A 22,263-nucleotide genomic window follows, 5' to 3' on the forward strand; every position below is an offset into this window, starting at 1 on the left:
CCAGGCCATCTGCTGTGATGGACCTTATACTCAGCTTTTCAAATACCTACTTCTAATCTATTTTTATTTTCTTTTTAAGAACAAGATTCATTTCTAATATTTCCTATGTAAATACAATCCTTACACTCGGCTTTTGAAACCCCTGCTTTTAATTTATTTTTATCTTCTTTTTTTTTTAAGTACAAGATTCATTTCTAATATTTCCTTTGTAAATACAACCCAAGCAGTCAAACAAAAGAAAGCAATTTCTTTCTATTCATTTCTAATATTTCTAATGGGTAGTCTCTCTCTAGACCTTAATTAACGGTAGCAGGCTTTGTACTAGAAAACAAGCTCTCAGTTCATTAAGAAAACTATTGCCTCCCTGCTATTTGAAATACAGGTCCTTTATTTTATCAAATAAAATGGAAAGCATCTGGCAAAATATTATAGCAGATCACGGGCATAGAACCTATAGGAAACATGCAAATTGATAACAGCCCATGTCAGTCCGGAAATGAAATGCATTAAAATCTAAGTTTAAAGCTTAGTTATGCTTGTGTTTTGTTTGTTTTTTGGATGTCTCTGAATGATAACATAAAAAATATAAATGAGAAGTATAACAGAGTCTAATACTCTGACCTCAAACCTTCCATCAGAATTCAGAAGACCCAAATATATCCTTCAAATGAAGATTGGATATAAGCTTGGTATCACATAATTGTGAATGATGCCATCCTCTTGCAGCAAATATAACTATAATGTTACCAGGTCCCATCAGCCCCTCATTTGATCATGTAGATTGTCTTTCCAGGGTTGTGGTCTCTGCCAGCTGATAATCTGCGAATCGTGTAAATCAAACACAGCTAAAATGAGATGTGCCTCTCAAAATCCTACATGAAAATGCTCAACTATATCCAGTTCTTCCATGCTTTCTGCTGAATGGCCTCGTGACAAGTCTTGAATTTGCTTTCCCATCTGCTCCAAGGCCTTCTTCTTTATCACTTCGAGGAATGATCCTTAGAGGATGGGCTTCTGTGTTGAAAACCCATTCATCAAAGGAGAAGAATGATGGTGGAGAGAACAAGAGGTAAAGGTACTTGAGGGTCTCTGCAAGGAAGAAGCTCTGCATCATGTTGTCCTTTGCACCTGTATTAACCTGAACGACCCCAATATCACAAATCATCTAATTCAATGCAAAAATTTGAACTCATCTGTCTCAGCAATTGTTACAGTTAGGAAAATGAGTAGCCACCTTACTAAATTCTGATTGTGATTCTCTCTTCTTCTTTTTTTGTAGAAGGTTTTCTTTAGCATCAGTCAATTAGATTAATAATATGAATGAGAAAGACAACTTGAAACAAGAAATAACAATCTTCAGACCAAGAACTTATAAAAATGAACCAAGAATAATTTTTTATTAAAAAACCCACTTACCAACTCCACTCCCCCCCCCCCCCCCCCCCCCCCCCCCCCCCCCCACTGCCTCCATTTTTTTTTTCAAAAAACAAGTCACTCTACCTAATGGGGAAAAAAGGAACCACTGGCACCACTACATTCTGACTTCCCCAGAAACATTTAGTCTGCACTTTTTCCAATCAACAATAAAACAGCAAACTGGATCAGGCATCTTATTTGGTCTCCCCAACTGGTACATCTTCAGCTGCTGTCTAGGAGGAGTCATGACAAAATCAAGGAGTGTCGCAGTTGGCCAAATTCTCTTCCAATGTTTCAACAGGATAAGTGAAGAGTTGCTTCAAACCTAAAACAATCCACAAAAGCTATCCACCTCCTTCCATCTTTTAATCAGCTTGTCACAAGTGAGGATCTTCCTATGCACGAGAGGGAAGACAAGCACCCAGGATGTCATTAAGAAAAAACAGTGGGCTTCAAGCCAGCACCTAAATATCACAATTTAAACCCCATTCTTGAGGTCATTATAGGAGATCATCCTTTTGCTTCACACCCCCACCATTTCTACTCAATTCTCTTAGGTGAAAATGCAGTAGGCTTGTAAGAGCACAAGCAGAGAGCAGCAAGCAGCGCTCCTCAATCTCCAGTCCGTCAAATTAATTCTAAGAGACAGGCACCATAACTTTTCAGCCTCTCATTAGCAGCAAGTACGTCTTTGAAAGCAGTCTCCAGGACACCCAGACAAACTTGAAACCTCCCGACACTTCAATATCACCTACCAACCTTAAACTCTTAAAATACAGATTGAAATTATTCAACCTTTGATCCTTGCCTCTATAGAGGAGGCAATCTGAGAAACCTAACCACCATATCCTTCCTCGAAAAAGGAATCTATCCCACTTGGATTCGACAACCTCCAAACCAATGTGCCAAGCAAAGTAATACACCTTTTCCTATGTTTTTTTGCTCCCCGATCACTATGCTTTTCAGCATTATCACTTCAGGAACATAACACAGAATTATGCAATTAATACTGGACATTTATAATTTGTCTTAGCAAATTAGATCCAGTCAGTCAATTGAAGAGGTCAAGGTTATCTTGGTAATTCAAGAACATAAAAAAGAAATTCCAATGATATTTCCTGAATGTGTCAAAAAAAAAAAACACTAGGCTGGATAGCTTTCAACTCTGCTTTATGTTTTTGAGCTGCTCATTTCATTGAGGAAGAAAAGACATGAATGGAAGTAGCTATAATGGCAGTGAAAACAAACTTGATAGTTGCTCAGACGGGGGCTCTTATAATGAGGTATAAAGATATCTAAACATAAAAATTTACCGCAAAATCAAGCTACAAAATACACAAAGCCAAAAGCAAAAGATTACACAGCATCCAGTGATCCAAAGTAATAGGAAGTATGTAGAACAAACAAGTTAAAATCATGCCCATTGCACATGTCATGTAGTTTCAGAGGGTGCAGTGCTATTTAGATAAGACGATGACTATGCTAGATGGTCAGACACAAACGATAGTCATATGATCGCCAGCATTAAATTGGAAAATACAGGTCTTATAAGCCAAGTTGAATGAGAGATGCACCTCCATATGATGATGACCTGGTCTCCAGACCACGTGAAGGAATCAAGCTAGGTACAGGTTGAGCAAAAATGGATATATCCATCTAGACATAATTACTTACAGGAAAATGTTGTGTCCCCAAAAGAACCCTGAAAAAGGCTATAAATCCCATTTTTTTGAAAAATCACAGAGGGAAAAATTAAATCTACACACTGATCCTAACTCCACAATCCCACCAAAAATGGATTCTCTCTTTCCAAGGATGCACCGGGGTGATATAGCAGCACTCTTGCCTAGGCAACTAGAAAAAACTAAAGTATGGATTAGTGCCCAGCTTGATTATTACTTAATTAACTCGGCTGATCCATACGTTTAAGTAATCAGGCTAGGTAAATATGTGCGAATAGCGACTCCATGAAGTCCATCATATCCATCCTGGCCTGATTTGAAATAGGCAGTCTCGGACACAATTACAGATCTGAAATGCACTGAGTGGTGTTTGGTTTATAAAGGACAGTTGGACGTGCATCCGAACTAATTTCTGGCCAGCAACGCAATACGATCCCCAGAAAGGTGCACCAATCTTCTGCAGCCACAGAATGACTGTAAACCACTGAAATCATGTATATGTTTCAAAAAAGGTGTCCATTTTTTACAAGGTTGCAAGGAAGCACAGCAAGTGTAGGCATATAGATAAAACTCAGCAGCGGGGCATATGGACTAATAAAATAGATTCTTAAATGTTCAGTCATTTGAGCTATGGTGGTCCAATTTGCTGCAGAGAATAGAACAATCAAAGATGAGGATTATTTGTGGAAAATTCTGGCTTGTGCTGGAACATTTGGAAGGGGAGGATGGAATGGTTTATAATGATAGATTACCCCATCCAACATAAGTGGTTGATCAAGCTTATGCACTGGTGGAGGAATGCATAGGTTATGTGACTCAGCAACAGGATTAAAGAGAGTCTGTTCGGAAGGATTCAGATAAAGAGAAATGGAGGCCTCCAACATCTAGCAAAATAAAAGTAAATTCTGATGGAGCCTTAAATGATAAAACTGGTTGTGATGGAAATGGTATAATTTGTAGAAATAAAGATGAAAAGTTTTGGCATCCATTGCTAAGAATGCAGAAATATTTCAAAAGCAAAACTATTGAAGCTTCAACAGTCAGAGAATGCATTGAAGTTGGGCTAGATATTGATTTCCATGGCTTCAAGGTTGAAGGAGATGCCTTGGGTAAAATGTAGAGGTTGCACAGAAGAAATACTTCTCATAATGAGATTGGAGTTCTTCTTGAAGATTCTCGTTCTCTCGTTAAAGATGCTCGTGTAGTTTTGCTCTCCTAATTCCCTCGCTCTGGTAATGAGGTGGATCATTTGTTAGCCAAGTATGCCTTAACTTTGGATGATTATGAAGCTCAGATCAAGGAAGTTCCACCTGGTTTTGTGACATTGGATCTTCGGACTGTATGGGTTGACTCTTTTGTGCATTAATAATATTCTCTTGTCATCTTTTTCTGGCACAAAAAAGGGCAGATGTTTCACTAGGTCAACATTCATGTTGAAGGACCACCAAGCATGGTGAGTACCATCCAGAAGGAACACAATTGTTTACTGTAAACCATGCCAACAACCAACATGAAAGCAGGTGAAATCTATGGCTAGGTGGGGTACTTACATCCTTCAGTCCAACATAACCAGAATCCATGCGAGAATTCTTTTCAAATGCTTGGAATATGTCCCAGCCCCAATCTTGGTAAGTTTTGTTCCCAGTGAAACGCCAAAGGTACATAAGTGACTCAATAGTCTCTGGTCTTAGTATGTTCCATGATGTGCCAATGCCCATGTCCTGCATTTATGTACCAATATTTAATACAAAAACGCAATCTATCATGATTCTACTACATGAAAGAATGATTTAAAGGCAAAAGATTATCTGACCTCTCCAACGTAAAAGTAGTAGTTTTCTCCTGCTAATTTTGTTGAAGTTGATTGGTAGAAATTATAACAAGTCCAAGAAAGCTGCATAAGAAGAAACCTTCTAATTAAAGAAAGAGAAAAAGACAATGAACTAGATTAAAATTGCAGTAACAGAACAAGAGGATGCAGAGACATATGCAGACATCATAAAAAAATAAAGCAATGTGGATGAGATAAGGCTGAAAAAATGGACTTCTGCAATTGTCAAAAGCATTTGATACTTGGCAGATAATTTTATAAGACAGTATAAATTGAGTTCTTATTTTTTCATTGCTTGAATTAAGAGTTAGAGGGAAGGTGGGTTCGGGTGAAGGGGTGGGAAAGCATAGCATCAAACATAAGCAAATTAAGAGGAATCGCCTTGCAAGCATCTATTAAATGAATGTGAACTTTTAAAATTTTCAAAATTGAGCCATTTTGTGCTGCATATTAAGTAAGTCTATAGTATGTGGTTCAAGGTAATGCTGTGACAACATTAGGGTTCACTTTGGCAATATATTGTAAAAATGTCTGACACTTAATTAATGAGAAGAATGGAGGCATCTGAAACAGATGTGACAGTGAATTAAGATTTTTAGATAGATAGATAGAGAGAGAGAGGGGGGGGGGGGGGTTAAGATTCCAAAGGCAAGCACCCAAGGTAGAAGATTTTGGTTACTTAGTTTGAATACAATCACTTCTAACATCTCTAGTTATATCTGCTTGCAATTAACTTAGTAGACTAATTTAGAGGACAACTATTCTGAACACCTATTTACTTAGTGCTTTCAGTCTTTGAAAGTATGGGAGGAGATAAGCCATATGTATTGCAGATAGCAAAAGAATCTCTCAAGTTGTTGGAGTAAAAAGCTATGATAAGGTATGGATGATTTGGAATAAATCAGTGGATTTTTGAGGCAAAGAGCAAATATAAGAATGCATTGGCATCTTTCAATTGTTTTACAAAGAGTAGTACATATCTTCTCTGGGAAGTATCATGAAAAGTGTTATGCACCATAAGAGAACATATAGTTTCAAAAATTGAATTTTACCTGCTAAGGGTGGCCCAAAATGAACACTGATGCAGCTAAAACTGTACTCAAAGAAGAAGCTAGTTTGGAGTTTCATTGAGAGGTGATGTGGAAAGGCTGATTTAGGCCTACTTTGATCAGAGTCATACACAAGACATACAGAGAGTAGAGTTTTTCATTATAAACAAAGCCACAAAGGTCAGTATATAACTCTCCAACAAGACATGAAACAAGCATAGGATGAGTCAGATGCACTATGCGATGTTAATGGTACAACAGGCAGGGTTGTATAACCAGCAGAAAGAGTTCTTTTTCAAGGAGATTTTGGCTACATGACCAATTTAAATTGTTGAGACCAAGTATATACACAGAAAACAGTGGGAGACTGGCTGGCAAGGTGATGTCTGAGGTACAATTTGACCTATCAAGAAATAACCCAAGGACTGTATCTCTTTAAGAAGATGAAATAAACTTAGTAGAATAACTAAATTCATACATCCCTAAGCTCTTTTAGGCAGGCTGTTGTGTATAGTTGAAAATGAGCACCACATGTGGTTAAAATTTTTTTTAATGATAACTTGAATAAATTCTATGTGTATGCTACTGGAATGATAAAAATATACCTCCTTGGCAAGCGATAAAAATTTTTCTGCCTTCTCTGGGCCATAACCCGAAGATCCTAAGGTTAACATGCCTGGAACAAAGCATGCTAGTTCATCCATCTGCAAATATTGGAAACTCAAGCAATTTAAAATCCAAAATAGTGAATGTCATTCAGAAGGAAAAACTTACCATTCACCAAAACAAGGTACCTTGTCAGACAGAGAACCACCATTTTTTTCACAAATATATGTGAAAGAAGATGGAGTAGTCTTCCGGATCAAGCTTAACAGGCCTTCCATGGATGTTTCCCACATTTTTCTGTTTTAAAATTTAAAAAAACGAAATAGAAAGCATGGTACTTTGGTTTATTAGGCACCACAACTCCAGGAATGCCATTTGAGAAATGAAAAATATCTTGTGCAGCGGAGTATTATGTGTCAGTCAAGGATCACATGCAAGGTTCTAAAAAATTAAAATGAGGCAGATATGTCAATGCATTTTCATTACCACAGGGATTATGGGAACTGATAATGGAAAATAATGATATGATCTCACCTGTAATGCTTCACAGTTTCAGTTTTGTTTCCTTGTATCCAGGCTTTGAGTAAATACTCATAGAAGCTGCAATTTGTAAAATATTCAAATTAATAACATTTTGACAATGATCAACACCGATAAATGGCTTAGGAAATAAATTACAATTAGAACAAGGCATGCAAATATGACCTTGAGAAAAAGACAGATCAAGTAAAACCTAACAGGAAAAATAAACAGAACCATCTCCTGGAAACAAAATCAATAGGAAAGCACGGCAACATCATAGTTAAGAAATTGGGACTACCTATCACCCATAGCACCAAATGTAATTGTTGAGTATGATGCTGCCCCTGAATGAGGATTTATGAAGATTGGAAGCAAACCATCACTTGGAAATGTCTTCTGAAGTTGTATAATTACATTCTCCACCTGAAAAAGATAATGATACTCATAAAAGAGATCAAAAAATGTTGAGATCTTCTTGAGGGTCTTTAAATAAAATGACATCCCGCATCATCATAGAAAAGCATGCGTCGGACAGATGGCTTCACAAATCTATGGACTCCTATTTGAAAGGAAGCTCTGCAGAAACCTGATAGCCAAAGCATTCTAGAACATAATGATCTATAAATAATTTCTATACTTCACATATAAAGGATCCAAATATAAATCAAGAACCGTAATAAGATTGGCTTAAGTGGCTGGAATGCATATAAGGTTAGCTCAAGCTTAACAATTCATCTAGGCATCCAGGGCATTGTTTTCCCTATCATGTTGTGCCTCCACCATAGACCCCTATAGGTCAATGGGGTGTACAGTTTTCCTATAATCAGGAAATTATTTCCAGACAACAAAACTATTGAACCATACATCCTTCTCAATCCAACAAAGTCAAAAGGACCCTTTCAAAACTTTAAGCATCTTAGATTCAACATGCATTTAAATTCCTAAGATCATGAAAGCTCTATAAGAAATTGCCTTTTCTTTTTATAAACCAAAATTAAATATTTTATGACATTATCTTGGATACCTGTGACAGGGTCAACATGGATATGGGAGTCACATAGCCACACAAACAGGTGTTTGGTAAGTTGGATTCCCAAAAATCTAAAAAGGCAACACGGGGGTACCAAAGTACGCCGAATCGGTACCGGTCGGCATACCGGTGGGGATCCGGACCGGTTCGGTACAGCCCAAGCCGGTCTCCATAGTTCCCTGCGCGCGGGCTCGCTTCCCCCGCGCATTTCTCCGCACCCCGCATGATGCCGCCCGACGGGCGCATTGCCCCACGTGCGCGGGCACCTTTCCGTGCGCTTGCGATCGGTTCGCACCGGTACAATGCGGTATCGGACTTGTACTAGTGCGAATCGATCCGGTTCGCACTGGTATGCCTCTGTAGTGGGGCCGGAACCGTTTTCCACCGCTGTACCGGACCAGTCCAGCACGGGCTGAATCGGCCAGTACAGACCGATTCAGCATACCATGGAGGGTACACATCTTGAAGTATGGATATTTAAAAATGTATCAAGCATCCTAGTATCTATACAAAGAATATGTGCATACGAGACACGTGTGTCAGACATTGTGACACAGACAAGCTCCCCAAATCTAGCTATCATAGCTAGCCACTATCTCCTTTAAATTGAAATTATACCATTTTAATAGTATGTTAAAGGAATTTACCCCTTCTAATACTCTTTTCAAGCCCTGACATTTTCCCACAATGTGGTTATATAGCAATTTCTTGTGCTCGTGGCAAAATCAACCTTGAACCTACTCACGTGATGATCAAGATCATTAGAAGTCACATCTCTTTAATTCAAGTGGTGTTGCTGACGCAAATCTCAAGTCACATGAAACAATTTAGATAAATATACAAAAATCCAAATCTCAGCTAATTGTGACATTATTTTCAGGTCCCATGACTCCCCAGCCCAAGTCACAGAATCAATAATATAAAGATCTTGCTTTACAAGGGTGAGGACAGGGTGATAAAGAAAGATCTCATCTAATGCAGTAGGAAAAAAAACAAGTATTAGTAGCAGTCACTGACTTATGGATGCAATATGAAGAGGCACCACTACAGCAAATCAATGGAACATGGGGAAAAATATTGTCAGATCTACTGATGACCATGATAGAAACCCAGCACACATATATGACTCAAAGCCCATGCATGCCTGCCTCCAGAGACAATCTAGTAGCAATAATAACTTATTGGAACCAGCTAGACTGCTAGAATAAAGGAAATACCTTCTGCTGGTATTTAGGGTCTCCTGTCCTCTGGGATAGAGCTATAAATTCAAGCTGCTCCGTGCCAGAATCTGCCAAGATGCTGTTTCCCTGCAAGAAAAGGAAGGGTGGGCACAATAAATAAAAATTTAATCCACAACACTGGAATATTTGAGACTTAAATCATGATGATAACCACCATTTAAAGTCTTAGCAAGTTGGAAAGGGCTAGCAATGTCACAAAGTTGAATAAGAAAGATGATATGATATGCAATCATAACTAGGAAAATGTGCAAAAAAACAAGTAGAAGAAGTTTGTTTTAACAGTCAACAGATGTGGCCTAGAATATGACAATAAAAAGTTTCACTTGGAACAGCTAAAAGAAATAATCTCTGGACTCCTACTCTATGCTAATCATGCTGCAAAAAAGGTTAGTATGTTTATTCAGAAATTCTTAGTGGATGTTGTACTTTGCTAATGGTAATTATGAATGTTTTATTAAAGCCCTGCAGTATCCAATTCAAAGAGACCATCAACAAGGGAAGCCGTTTTCCAGGAAACTTCATGTCTTAATATTAGAAGTAGCCAACAGATTCAAGATTACAGAACAAGATCTGAGGATGAAAATCTGTACACAATCCTAAAAACTACATAATCAAAAAGATATTTGAAAATCCTTCTAACTAAAACTCAGCATGCAGTGTCGGATGCACTTTGTTACATTTCCACCAAGGAAACCCCGGAAGATTTTATCTCAAAGTAGTTAGAAAATAAAAACAGAAAAAACTAGCTTAGCTAGGCCCAAACCAATACCATGTCAAACCAATCCCATGACCCACATGACCAGTTCATTCAAATCAATAAAGAGATTGTACATAGCGAGTAGAACCAATAAATAGGAAGGGAAAGCAAGGATGTTCATAAATTACCCCGGTCCATCCAGGATTATGTGGATTGCCATGAACTAAGTTGATTCTATTATAAGGGATCCCTGATGGTGTATTCCATGCAGGTAGCAACCTATCAGCAATGTCTTTAGCTTTCTCAAGAAATATTTCATCCCCGGATAGATCATATGCACTGAGTAGTCCACCAACAACTCTGAAATTTAACATAGGCATACAAACATCTTTAGAATAACTAGCCAAGTAGGCTAACCCTATAATGATATGGCATAAATAAATAAACAACGGACAGCCCTATCCCCCAAAACTGTCAGAAGTCTTTAGAATAACATTTAGGATATCTATGAAATGAAGAGAACCATAAAATTAAACCTTATAACGCAACCTTATGGTCGTCTCAAAAACACTAGCTTCATAGTCCTTGTTGAAATCTAAAGAGTTTGCAACCCATCTGCCATAAAGAAGGAATCGTAACTTAGATAAGCATATTAAAACTGCATTGATAATTATAGAGTAAGATACACAATCTCTAGTTTGAAGTATTGGATACTTGATATAAGATCAATGGACACTAGAGTGCGTATTGTTAACAAATCCTGAAAAAGTGATAAGATATTAATAAATGTCTTATACTATTATGTTAGGATTTATAATGCACAGACCAAATAGACAGCATAAATCCATGCTTAATTTATTTATATTTTATGTGATGTGATGTGCCCGTGGGAAGTCTTATAATCAACGTTCGCTATCTCAGTACCGAACCCCGTACCAGTGCCACACTAGCACAGTGTCGGCACGGTTTGGTACGAAATTTTTTTGGCATACCGAGTATCGACACACCACCCATACCGAGTACCGGTACCAAACACGGTACAGTACACTATGCCCCGTACCATCTGGTTCGGGCCATACACGGGCCGGTATGGCGTACCTTGCTTATAATGCATTGCATGGTAGAGCACATCACAAAGGTATGCAAACAACTAACAGGATGTTTCTTTAGCATAAAGTCATTTGAAGCTCTAAAGGGTTTTATTCCTCACTAAGAAGAGAGATTTTGAGAGCACCTTGCAAACTCATACACAGAAATGGACATGATGCTTTTTTGAGCAGTTTCAAAAAAACAAAGTTGCACTGTCAGATAGGATAATCCATTCATATACAAGTTAAGAAACCAAATTGGTGGGGATAAATAAGAGAAAAATTGAAATGATGATTGAAGTTGAATGCAATGAATTACGTAGTGTTACAGGGCTATACAGCAAGGCTATCAGCAATCAATTAAAGTATAAAATGGAAAAAGCGCGACCAAATTTCATAATCCTTAAAAACTTCTATAGACTCCTTTGAATTACTACAAAAAGGGTTGATAATCTGTAGAGCTGCAAATCAGCTGAGTCACTCATGAACAGTTTGGATTCGGCATGATAAATGACTCATTCAATTGGAACACAAGCTGCACTTGAGTCGCTTATCTAAGTCCAGCTCATAAATGAGCTAAGCTCATAAACTAGCCACTTCACATAAGCATATATAACCTTGCGCTGACTCAGCTCAAGACTCAACTCATTTGAGTGGACTAAGAAGCACCATTCTATCATCAGAGAAGATTTAACATCCTGTGATGTGATTGAGTAGAAAAGAAACAGCCCAAAACTTGGCCCAGGCCAGCTCGTTAGCTCTAGCACTTTATTTTTTTATACTTCAAGCATTTCTATTGAGTTAGTAAACATCCAATAGGAAAGGAATTCAGAACTCAGACATCAGAATTTTCTAAATTTCGAGCTAAGAGGTGACACTTTTTTTTTTCTTTTTCTTTTATGTAGAAGATATAGATTTAGGATCCCCAGAAAAGGAACAGCCTGTAGCATCAGCAAATAACAAGTCTTCAGATCTGAGAGGTAGGATGCACAAAGAGTTCCCAATGAAAGACCTCTTATCAGCCATTTGCATTGTCCAATCCTCCACCTGGTTCCCTCTCTATGTCACTGGCGGGGAACATAGACAGAGATGTCAATTTCCATATATCAGGAAGGAGAAGATGATAAGGTAACTGTGACTTCTCCCTTGTACCAATCCAAGATATAACAGTAAAAGAGTCTCCTTCGTCCCATAAGCCAGCAGCTCCATAGATCAAAATAGCAGCACAACTCCCCTCCCAAGGGTCGTCAAGGCTCAGCCTTATGGACCAAGCACTTAACCAAACAGAACCTGCAATCATTAGCAATGATTCAGATCCTGTGGGACAGGGTCATCCTGTGAGATACGGGCTGAAGTCGGCAGCCCCAGCCGACTTCAGCCCCGTTTTCCTTTTTTTGGAAGGAGCCAGAGCAGGGGATCGCAGACGCGATCCCCTCCGGCTTCTTCGGGCGCAGCGAGGGCGGGGCGCCGCGGGCGTTACACGGCAGCCCCGCGGTCATTCCGCGGCCACCCCACGGCCGCACGAGCGGCCGTTGATTTCGCCCCACCGCCGCGATTTTCGCGGCGGAGAGCTGTTGAAATGGGGTTATAAAACCCCCCAAGCCCTCCTTCCTAGGGCACCTCCGAACTCCACCTCCTCTTCCTCTCTTCCCTCCTCCTCCTCTCCTTGGTTACCAGATCCTCTTCCCGATCGTGCGCCGCCCGGACTCCCTCGTGGCCTGCCTCTGTTCCGAGATCCATCTCGGTTCCAAGCACTGCTACCGCCGCCGCTTGTCCACCGGATCGAGCAGCCGTGGCCGGGATCTGCCTCTCCGTCGACCGCCGGTGAGCCTCCCTCCTCTTTTGCCCTTGATTCCATGCCGAACAGCCCGACTTCCCTCTCTGTTTCGACCCCAAACCGAGATCTCTCTCGGTCTTTTTCTTCCCCGTTAGCTGCCGCAGCGGCCGCCGACCGTCCCCGCAGCCGGCTGGCCGTCGACCGAGGGGTGGCCTCCGGCCATCCCGCCGCCCCCTTCCTCTTCCGCTCTCCCTCTCGGTCTTTCCCTGCCGTGGGGGGGGGGGGGTTGGGGAGGAAGAAGGCCCTACGGGCCGAACAGGGCCAAGCATGGGCCCTGTGGGCCCGACCTGGGCCCGGTTCACTGTGGGCCCAACTTGGGCCCGGTTGAAAAAAGAAAAAGAAAAAGAAAAAGGATGAAACCCAGTCTAGACCCGAAATCCGAAATCCAGTTCAGACCCGAAACCCGAAACCCGAACCCGTTTAGCCAATAAATGAAATTTTGCAGATAAGCCCTTGACAGTATATTATTTCAAAAAAGGGTATTCTGTAATTTATGTTTGATCCCTATAAGAAAGATTTATTGCGTAAAGGTCCTAAAATATATTATTTAGTCCCTTCACTCAAGTTTTATTATAGAATAGTACCCCGTAATTAAGTATTAGTCTCTACAATGAATTTTTATTGCATAAATGAACCAATTAGATTCCAACCTTGGGGGCCTTATTGGGCCGGGGTATGCGGGCCCATTAGCCCGTGTTCGATGTGGGCCCTATTGGGCCATGCCCATTATGGGCCAACTCTGGGCCCTGTTAGGCCGTGTCCAATAATATTATTTTTAGTTTTGCTTAGCTCCGAAATTAATAATGAAATTAATTAAATGTTAACAGGTGAACCTGATCCGCCTGCCTGAAGTAGGAATTAAGCGAGAAGAGGTAAGTAACTTAATACTTCGAGTGTGATTTCTAAATTATTTGATAAATAGATTAAATTCTGAAATATGTTTTGTATTTAGTAAAATGGGTCTGGCATGTTAAATTTCAATTGAAAATTATGCTTTGAAATCCGTAAACTATGACTGGAAAATTTATGAAATCTGTTTTTATATATATGTATTCTCAGCATGGCTATGATCTGTTCTGTTCTGCTCTGGCCCCGCCAATGGGGATTATACGTTGGACCTGTCGACTTGTATTCTGTGAGGAACCGGTTTCGACACCGCGCCACCGGTGATTAGAATAGTGGTTTCTGGACACCGTTTCCACCGGTGACTAACAATAGTGGTTTCTGGCACTCTGTGCAACCCATGCCACTGGGTTACGTGGCCGTAGCCTATCATGTTGAGACATGATATCAGAGTTTTATAAAAACAAAAATGATATTATTTGTGATTTGTTTCAAACATTATCCTGTATTTTGATCTTATATGCTCTGACCCCACTCTGGGGTATTTTGTTGCTTACTGGGCTAGTGTAGCTCATTATTCTGTTTTCTCCATTTTTCAGATCTAGAGACTTGATCGCACGGGATTGGGGAGTGCGTTAGAGTTTCCGATGATTCTTCAGTTATTGGCATTTTAGTTAGTTTAGTTTGGACATTTGAATTATGTTGGCATATGTTATTTTGGAATTTTGTAAGACCGCTTTTGAACAATTTAAATAATTATGTCAGTTTTGAAAATCTGTGATTGTTCCGATATGTTCCGATGCCTTGCACGCCTGTGCGGCCCGCCGTGCGGGCGTGCGGCGTCTGCCGCGCCTCGGGCTCGGGGCGTGACAGATTTGGTGGTATCAGAGCTCAGGTTTCAGATTTCTAGGGATTGTGTTTGAAATAGTCGGATGGAGCTTAAGTTTTAGGATCTTTAGAATTCGTCGGAAAGTTTGAGAGATGGGCAGACATTAGGTCATTAGATGAAGGTATTTATTTGCTTTTGTTATTGATAAATTTATGTTATTTTATCAGAATTTTGAAATGCTAAAATGCAACCTAGTTATGGCTGTAACCAAAGTGTGAATAAGTTATTCTGAGAGTTTTCTTGGTAGAGCAATTTGTATTTCAATGATTAATTAGATTTTGACTAAATTAAGTGAAGGAATATTAATCATGAGATATTATCGTGCAATGTAATTATTTTGGAAGTTTAACTTGATATCAGGCACTGTGGATATTGTTTCTAGTTGAAGTTAATTATTTTGGTAGCAATTTAAGATTCATCTATAAAAAGATGTTTAAAGCTTGGACTAGAAAATATTCATTGAAATCTGTATGTGGATCATGCATGGAGCTCGTATATAGAAGAAAAATATACTTGGGGATGAGACTTAAGAATTTTTATTTGGCTCTGCTTGAGACTTGAAACAATTAAGATTGATATTTTGATGGAAAGTCAATTAGTAAATCTTGAGAATATTGGCGGATTAAAATGTTTTTGGGTTGGTCGAAAATAGGACTTGTTTGATTTGGAAAAGTTCTTGATGCTTTTCCTTGTTTAAAAAAAAAAAAAAAAGATCATTGGAAAGTATAGTTTTTTTGATTTTGATCGATATGGATATCATTGTGTTATTAGTAGATTCTCTAAGTCTAGTAGATTTACAAGATCCCCAAATGTTTGCAGTACTGAAAATAAATATATTTTACTTATTTGAGGAGTTGATCTCAATGTAAAATCATAGAGCTTATATCTTGGTGGAAATTTTTTGAAAATCTTTGAACTAGATTATTAGATTCTTATGAATTAAATATTTATAAATCAAGGCCATGAGTTGATTATGGATTTTGTCTCACCATATGAGAAATGCAAGTGGGATTTCATGAGAGGCCCAAATAAGTTTAGCCTAAAAGAAAAGATTCGGGATGATTGAGTAAGCTCCTAAGTAAGTTAATCTAGAATCTTTTAATTATCAAAGCTTAGAATAAATATTAACTTGTATAATGGAATTGTCAAGGAAAACTAGAATTGGCTTAGTTCAAATTTGGATCTAGAATATGATTACTTGATTATATGATGGTACAAATACGACAACTATCGCAACTTCGCAAGGGTTAATCATGACCTAGTGTACTTGGAAAGCAAGGATAAAATTTTGCTTGGATATTATAAAAAAAAATTGTTGATGATCTGGGATCATTAAGAAATTTTGGAGAATATTGATCAGAGTTGCGCAGCGAAAGTATGATGGACTGAGTCAATTTAAACTGGTCAAAAATATTGACTATGTTTTGGTAACATGTTATTATGAAAGACTATGTTGTTCAATAATGAAAGATTTTGTTAATAAGGGAAGGTGTATACTATTGATTCTCAGGTCAATCATGATATGATTATGTTATCTCTTGGATAGAATTTGCTATTTTTGGGTATGCTAAGAAAATAATAATAATAATAATTGAGCGTATCATGACTCGGGTTAGTTGATTGTTGACCAAATATGGTCTAATTTGTTAAGTATCTGAATAAACCATGCATTATCTGCTCTCATCTTATGATTTATAAGTTTAAGTTAAAAGCTTTGTGGCATTTTGAATCATGGTATCAATACTTTGCCTTCTCAGACCTGCTCTTGTGATTTGATGCAAATTATTTTTGAGATAGACTGTTGCTATCTAATGATCATCAGTACATGTTCATTTTGTGAATTACATTCTTAGCTATCTAATGATTTGACTCTAAGGATGGTCATTATCCTTTGAGGGATCAGCACACTACCATGATAAGTGTATGAGATCTATTTCATTTCAAGTTCTATCCCAAACACAACTAATTTTAATCAATCCTGTTGTGAATCGATCCTGATCCAATCTCGAGTGAACATGCATCAAGATGATAATTTCAATATGAGATTTTAGTCAATCACTTATCTAGTGTTAATCTTGCGAGTCTTATGAATTTTTGATAGTTGATCCAAAGCTATCTATCACACTGATTTTGATCGAGGAGAATGAGATCTTGGATTTATATTACTCAATGGGCTGAGCATCTGAAAGGCCTAGATCTCTTAAATTTCGAGGACGAAATTTTTTTAAGGGGGAGAGAATGTGAGATACGGGCTGAAGTCGGCAGCCCCAGCCGACTTCAGCCCCGTTTTCCTTTTTTTGGAAGGAGCCAGAGCAGGGGATCGCAGACGCGATCCCCTCTGGCTTCTTCGGGCGCAGCGAGGGCGGGGCGCCGCGGGCGTTACGCGGCAGCCCCGCGGTCATTCCGCGGCCACCCCACGGCCGCACGAGCGGCCGTTGATTTCGCCCCACCGCCGCGATTTTCGCGGCGGAGAGCTGTTGAAATGGGGTTATAAAACCCCCCAAGCCCTCCTTCCTAGGGCACCTCCGAACTCCACCTCCTCTTCCTCTCTTCCCTCCTCCTCCTCTCCTTGGTTACCAGATCCTCTTCCCGATCGTGCGCCGCCCGGACTCCCTCGTGGCCTGCCTCTGTTCCGAGATCCATCTCGGTTCCAAGCACTGCTACCGCCGCCGCTTGTCCACCGGATCGAGCAGCCGTGGCCGGGATCTGCCTCTCCGTCGACCGCCGGTGAGCCTCCCTCCTCTTTTGCCCTTGATTCCATGCCGAACAGCCCGACTTCCCTCTCTGTTTCGACCCCAAACCGAGATCTCTCTCGGTCTTTTTCTTCCCCGTTAGCTGCCGCAGCGGCCGCCGACCGTCCCCGCAGCCGGCTGGCCGTCGACCGAGGGGTGGCCTCCGGCCATCCCGCCGCCCCCTTCCTCTTCCGCTCTCCCTCTCGGTCTTTCCCTGCCGTGGGGGGGGGGGTTGGGGAGGAAGAAGGCCCTACGGGCCGAACAGGGCCAAGCATGGGCCCTGTGGGCCCGACCTGGGCCCGGTTCACTGTGGGCCCAACTTGGGCCCGGTTGAAAAAAGAAAAAGAAAAAGAAAAAGGATGAAACCCAGTCTAGACCCGAAATCCGAAATCCAGTTCAGACCCGAAACCCGAAACCCGAACCCGTTTAGCCAATAAATGAAATTTTGCAGATAAGCCCTTGACAGTATATTATTTCAAAAAAGGGTATTCTGTAATTTATGTTTGATCCCTATAAGAAAGATTTATTGCGTAAAGGTCCTAAAATATATTATTTAGTCCCTTCACTCAAGTTTTATTATAGAATAGTACCCCGTAATTAAGTATTAGTCTCTACAATGAATTTTTATTGCATAAATGAACCAATTAGATTCCAACCTTGGGGGCCTTATTGGGCCGGGGTATGCGGGCCCATTGGCCCGTGTTCGATGTGGGCCCTATTGGGCCATGCCCATTATGGGCCAACTCTGGGCCCTGTTAGGCCGTGTCCAATAATATTATTTTTAGTTTTGCTTAGCTCCGAAATTAATAATGAAATTAATTAAATGTTAACAGGTGAACCTGATCCGCCTGCCTGAAGTAGGAATTAAGCGAGAAGAGGTAAGTAACTTAATACTTCGAGTGTGATTTCTAAATTATTTGATAAATAGATTAAATTCTGAAATATGTTTTGTATTTAGTAAAATGGGTCTGGCATGTTAAATTTCAATTGAAAATTATGCTTTGAAATCCGTAAACTATGACTGAAAAATTTATGAAATCTGTTTTTATATATATGTATTCTCAGCATGGCTATGATCTGTTCTGTTCTGCTCTGGCCCCGCCAATGGGGATTATACGTTGGACCTGTCGACTTGTATTTTGTGAGGAACCGGTTTCGACACCGCGCCACCGGTGATTAGAATAGTGGTTTCTGGACACCGTTTCCACCGGTGACTAACAATAGTGGTTTCTGGCACTCTGTGCAACCCATGCCACTGGGTTACGTGGCCGTAGCCTATCATGTTGAGACTATGATATCAGAGTTTTATAAAAACAAAAATGATATTATTTGTGATTTGTTTCAAACATTATCCTGTATTTTGATCTGATATGCTCTGACCCCACTCTGGGGTATTTTGTTGCTTACTGGGCTAGTGTAGCTCATTATTCTGTTTTCTCCATTTTTCAGATCTAGAGGCTTGATCGCACGGGATTGGGGAGTGCGTTAGAGTTTCCGATGATTCTTCAGTTATTGGCATTTTAGTTAGTTTAGTTTGGACATTTGAATTATGTTGGCATATGTTATTTTGGAATTTTGTAAGACCGCTTTTGAACAATTTAAATAATTATGTCAGTTTTGAAAATCTGTGATTGTTCCGATATGTTCCGATGCCTTGCACGCCTGTGCGGCCGGCCTTGCACGCCTGTGCGGCCCGCCGTGCGGGCGTGCGGCGTCTGCCGCGCCTCGGGCTCGGGGCGTGACACATCCTGATTCTTCCATGGAACGGGATGCGCCATCAACCTGCCCGTTCCTGACACTTAGGACAATGCTCCTTCTTAATGTTCCACTGGGACTTAATCCTTGACCATCACACAATAATCTCTAATAACAAAGTCCACGCCTGCCATTACATTGCTAACTCTATCATCAAATTTGACCTTTAAAACTCCAACTTACTGTAGCATGAAGTGTTTTTTTTTATGGCACCTTTGCAGAACATAGTTATTGTAGCAACATATACAAAGATTGTGCACATTGATCAATTCTTTTAGAAGTGGCAGGCATAGGGAACCAAAACAATTGGTTGTCTCCCTAATAAAACAGCAGATAGGCTAATAAAGCTCCACGTAACAGCCACCAGTCAAGCCCAAAATCAAGTTTGAAAAATGCAACATGCCTTGTCGTACCAGCCTGACACTCACATGGTATATCGCATGTTGTGCCAGCGGTTTGCACAAGCTGGCACTTAGCCATGCCACATGCCAGTCTGTGCCAACCAGCATTGCCCCATTTTTATCTTGCCTGTAAGCAGGAACTCAGAAAAATCTAGGTTGCAGCTTGCAGATCTTAGCAATCAGCCAACAAATACCTCTTTTTTAGTCAGTCTAGAATTAATTTAGACAGACACTACAGCTATATACAGTCAGCAAGTTATTGCTAGCTTTCTCTTTTTTTTTTCTTTTTTCTCTAGAGATTTGAAGTCATGATTATCTTTTATTTCCTTTTGTGGGAGTCCAATTAGGATCTTAGTTTCTTTAGTCCACCAAGAATAAAGACAACATAAGATTGCTTTCAGCATATGAAACATATCAATAAGACGCAAATGTTTGTAAAAACATAAAATACATTCCCTAGTTCAGATAAGACTAGACTAAGCTATCGGTCCACAAGTAACCTGGCCTTAGTCAAGTCAGGTCATGTATTCCAAATTAGAGATGAGCCATGCCAACATGTTGTCACATTGCCTATGAGATCCATTGGGCCACCAAAACAAATGGTGGCTCCCTACTAATCATAATCTAAATGTATATCACAATTTAAATTTATCTATTAATTATGCAAAATAGTTTCAATTTCTCATATTGATCGGAAGAAATCATGCATAAAACATATTTTTGTAAACTTAATGAACTCGAGAAAAAGTGTGGAATATAACTACAATGAGAATGTTTTTGTACGCAATTGTTGTAAATCAGAAAGCACGTAAGAAAAACCCCATATAAAAGGAGATGTCTATGTGCATTTGATGTGCTAAAGTCTAAAGACTAGTTTGTCATGTCAAGGCGATAACTCACTCTCTAGCTCTTCGGAATTCATCTTCTAGGCCCATTATGTACAGTGTGTCAAGAGAGTCTATAAGAGTTGCTCCAAGACCACCGAAACTATTGACACCATTCTTTGATTGTGGCTGGCCAAAAAAGAAAAAAATCACATAATGCCAGCGGCATTTTGGATTCAACTAATTAAGTTTTCAGAAAAAAGATTACAATATGACAAACCTGGAGTTCATCTTGGCCCCATGCATACTTTTCATAAGAATCCCATGCATGAAGCATAGCCTCTTTCACCTTTTCTCTACGCTCCTCGTTGATAGGATCAATGTCGACAAGATCTTTGATGATTTTGTTATCATTTGTATGAATCATGCGTTCACCTAAATATCCCAAATTCCCCTTTACTTCCCTCAACTAGGGGGAAATTAGAAATCTCTAAGTGAGAGGGAAATTCCTTATTACTCAAAAGAACAATGAAGAAAATAACAAAAATAAATTGTTCATACAGTCTGCATTCACAAATTGTTAATTAAACTGAAATAACACAAGAAAACAACGGATAAATCAAATTGCTAGATAACTTACGGTGAAATAAATTATATTTATACCTGATCTTGCAACCGGATCAGCTCTTCATTCAACTTTGAAATCTCAGCCTGCGCATTAGATCATATTGAGCTTCATAGTCACTTCCTTTCACTAGAAGCAAGAAATCTGCTAAACTATGTAAATCTTGTAATACTCTCTTCGAACTATTTCAATGGAAGTGAAAGCTGGTAGTTTTCAAAAAACTAAAGAGACTAACGCAGAGCATCTGAATGATAATTCCCTACAGGTCACAAACATAAGACAGCTAGCTAAAGATCCGAGTTTACTTGAATTATTATAACATCTGTGAAAAGATTAAAATGTCGGTCAAAAAAGAAACTTTTTATCAATGCGTAGTGATTAACCCTTCTCCATGCCTTAAACTAATCTATCTCTGCTGTCAGTAATAGCCTGATTCAAAATATAGAAAAGATGATCTAAATCAATAAAAAAAGACGATTTTTTAGGCGTCTCTAGTGGATGAATGATGGGCAAACAGATCTGCCACTCAAACACTCCACAGAAAACGTCAGCCACTTCAAGTCTAGTTAAAAATCGAAAATTCGAAGAAAAATGAAGAGCGCAGAGAAAAATTCAAGAATGGAAGGGCAAGATCGGGGCATACCTCCTGTTCCTGGACTAGGCTTTGCCGATCCCAAACGGCGAAGGTGATGAAGACGAAGGAGATGAAGACGAGGGCCAGCCGCTTGGGCCGCTTCAGGTAGTAGGAGGGGTGGAGGTACCGCCACCAGCCCGAAGAAGATGATCGACTCCGGGCCATCGCCTCCCGCCGACCGGAACCCAAACCCTAATCGGAACCCTAGCAATCGTCCTCCTCACTCCCTCGCGAACTCCTCTCCTCCGGGCAAAGGACCGAAGAGGCCACAACTCGGCGCCGATGGTCCAATATCTGCAACGAATTCGGCTTCGGAGGGAGAAGAGTACGCTTTCCGGTAGTCCACCCCAGGGCCCACCGCCACCAGCAACTTGATAGATACGAAGTGAGTATCGGGACTCGCGCATAAAATCTTACTATGCGGGATTAAAATCTGCCCTCGGCGTTCCACTCTTAGTGACCGTTGTAACAGCCATTATCCACTTCAAAAATGCTTTTTTTTTTTCACAAAAAAAAAAAAGCATCACCTCAAATTTTGTATTATTGAAATAATCGCTATCA

At 39.9% G+C, this 22,263-nt stretch overlaps 1 protein-coding gene across 3 annotated transcripts; it reads right to left on the reverse strand.

Moving 5' to 3' along the window:
* Nucleotides 1-485: 485 nt before the first annotated feature.
* Nucleotides 486-22,014, reverse strand: LOC103701494 (mannosyl-oligosaccharide 1,2-alpha-mannosidase MNS1-like). Of its 3 annotated transcripts, none has more exons than XM_008783568.4 (14): nucleotides 21,712-22,013; nucleotides 21,107-21,154; nucleotides 20,724-20,912; nucleotides 20,520-20,632; nucleotides 10,624-10,689; nucleotides 10,263-10,434; nucleotides 9,354-9,443; nucleotides 7,405-7,529; nucleotides 7,119-7,184; nucleotides 6,773-6,881; nucleotides 6,584-6,682; nucleotides 4,912-4,992; nucleotides 4,649-4,819; nucleotides 486-1,138 (listed from the first exon to the last, which is right to left on the reverse strand). In XM_008783568.4, exons 1-14 carry the CDS (start codon nucleotides 21,865-21,867, stop codon nucleotides 887-889), a joined length of 1,737 nt encoding a protein of 578 aa, XP_008781790.2. In that variant the 5' UTR covers nucleotides 21,868-22,013; the 3' UTR covers nucleotides 486-886. The 3 variants fall into 3 exon arrangements, with proteins under 3 accessions (XP_008781790.2, XP_026658178.2, XP_026658176.1); XM_026802377.2 differs by having other exon boundaries at nucleotides 20,724-20,933; nucleotides 21,712-21,833; XM_026802375.2 differs by lacking the exon at nucleotides 486-1,138 and adding an exon at nucleotides 2,648-4,487 and having other exon boundaries at nucleotides 21,712-22,014.
* Between the last annotated feature and the right edge of the window lie 249 nt (nucleotides 22,015-22,263).

Source organism: Phoenix dactylifera, chromosome 1 (genome assembly GCF_009389715.1).
Source record: "Phoenix dactylifera cultivar Barhee BC4 chromosome 1, palm_55x_up_171113_PBpolish2nd_filt_p, whole genome shotgun sequence".
Classification (NCBI taxonomy): Eukaryota; Viridiplantae; Streptophyta; class Magnoliopsida; order Arecales; family Arecaceae; genus Phoenix; species Phoenix dactylifera.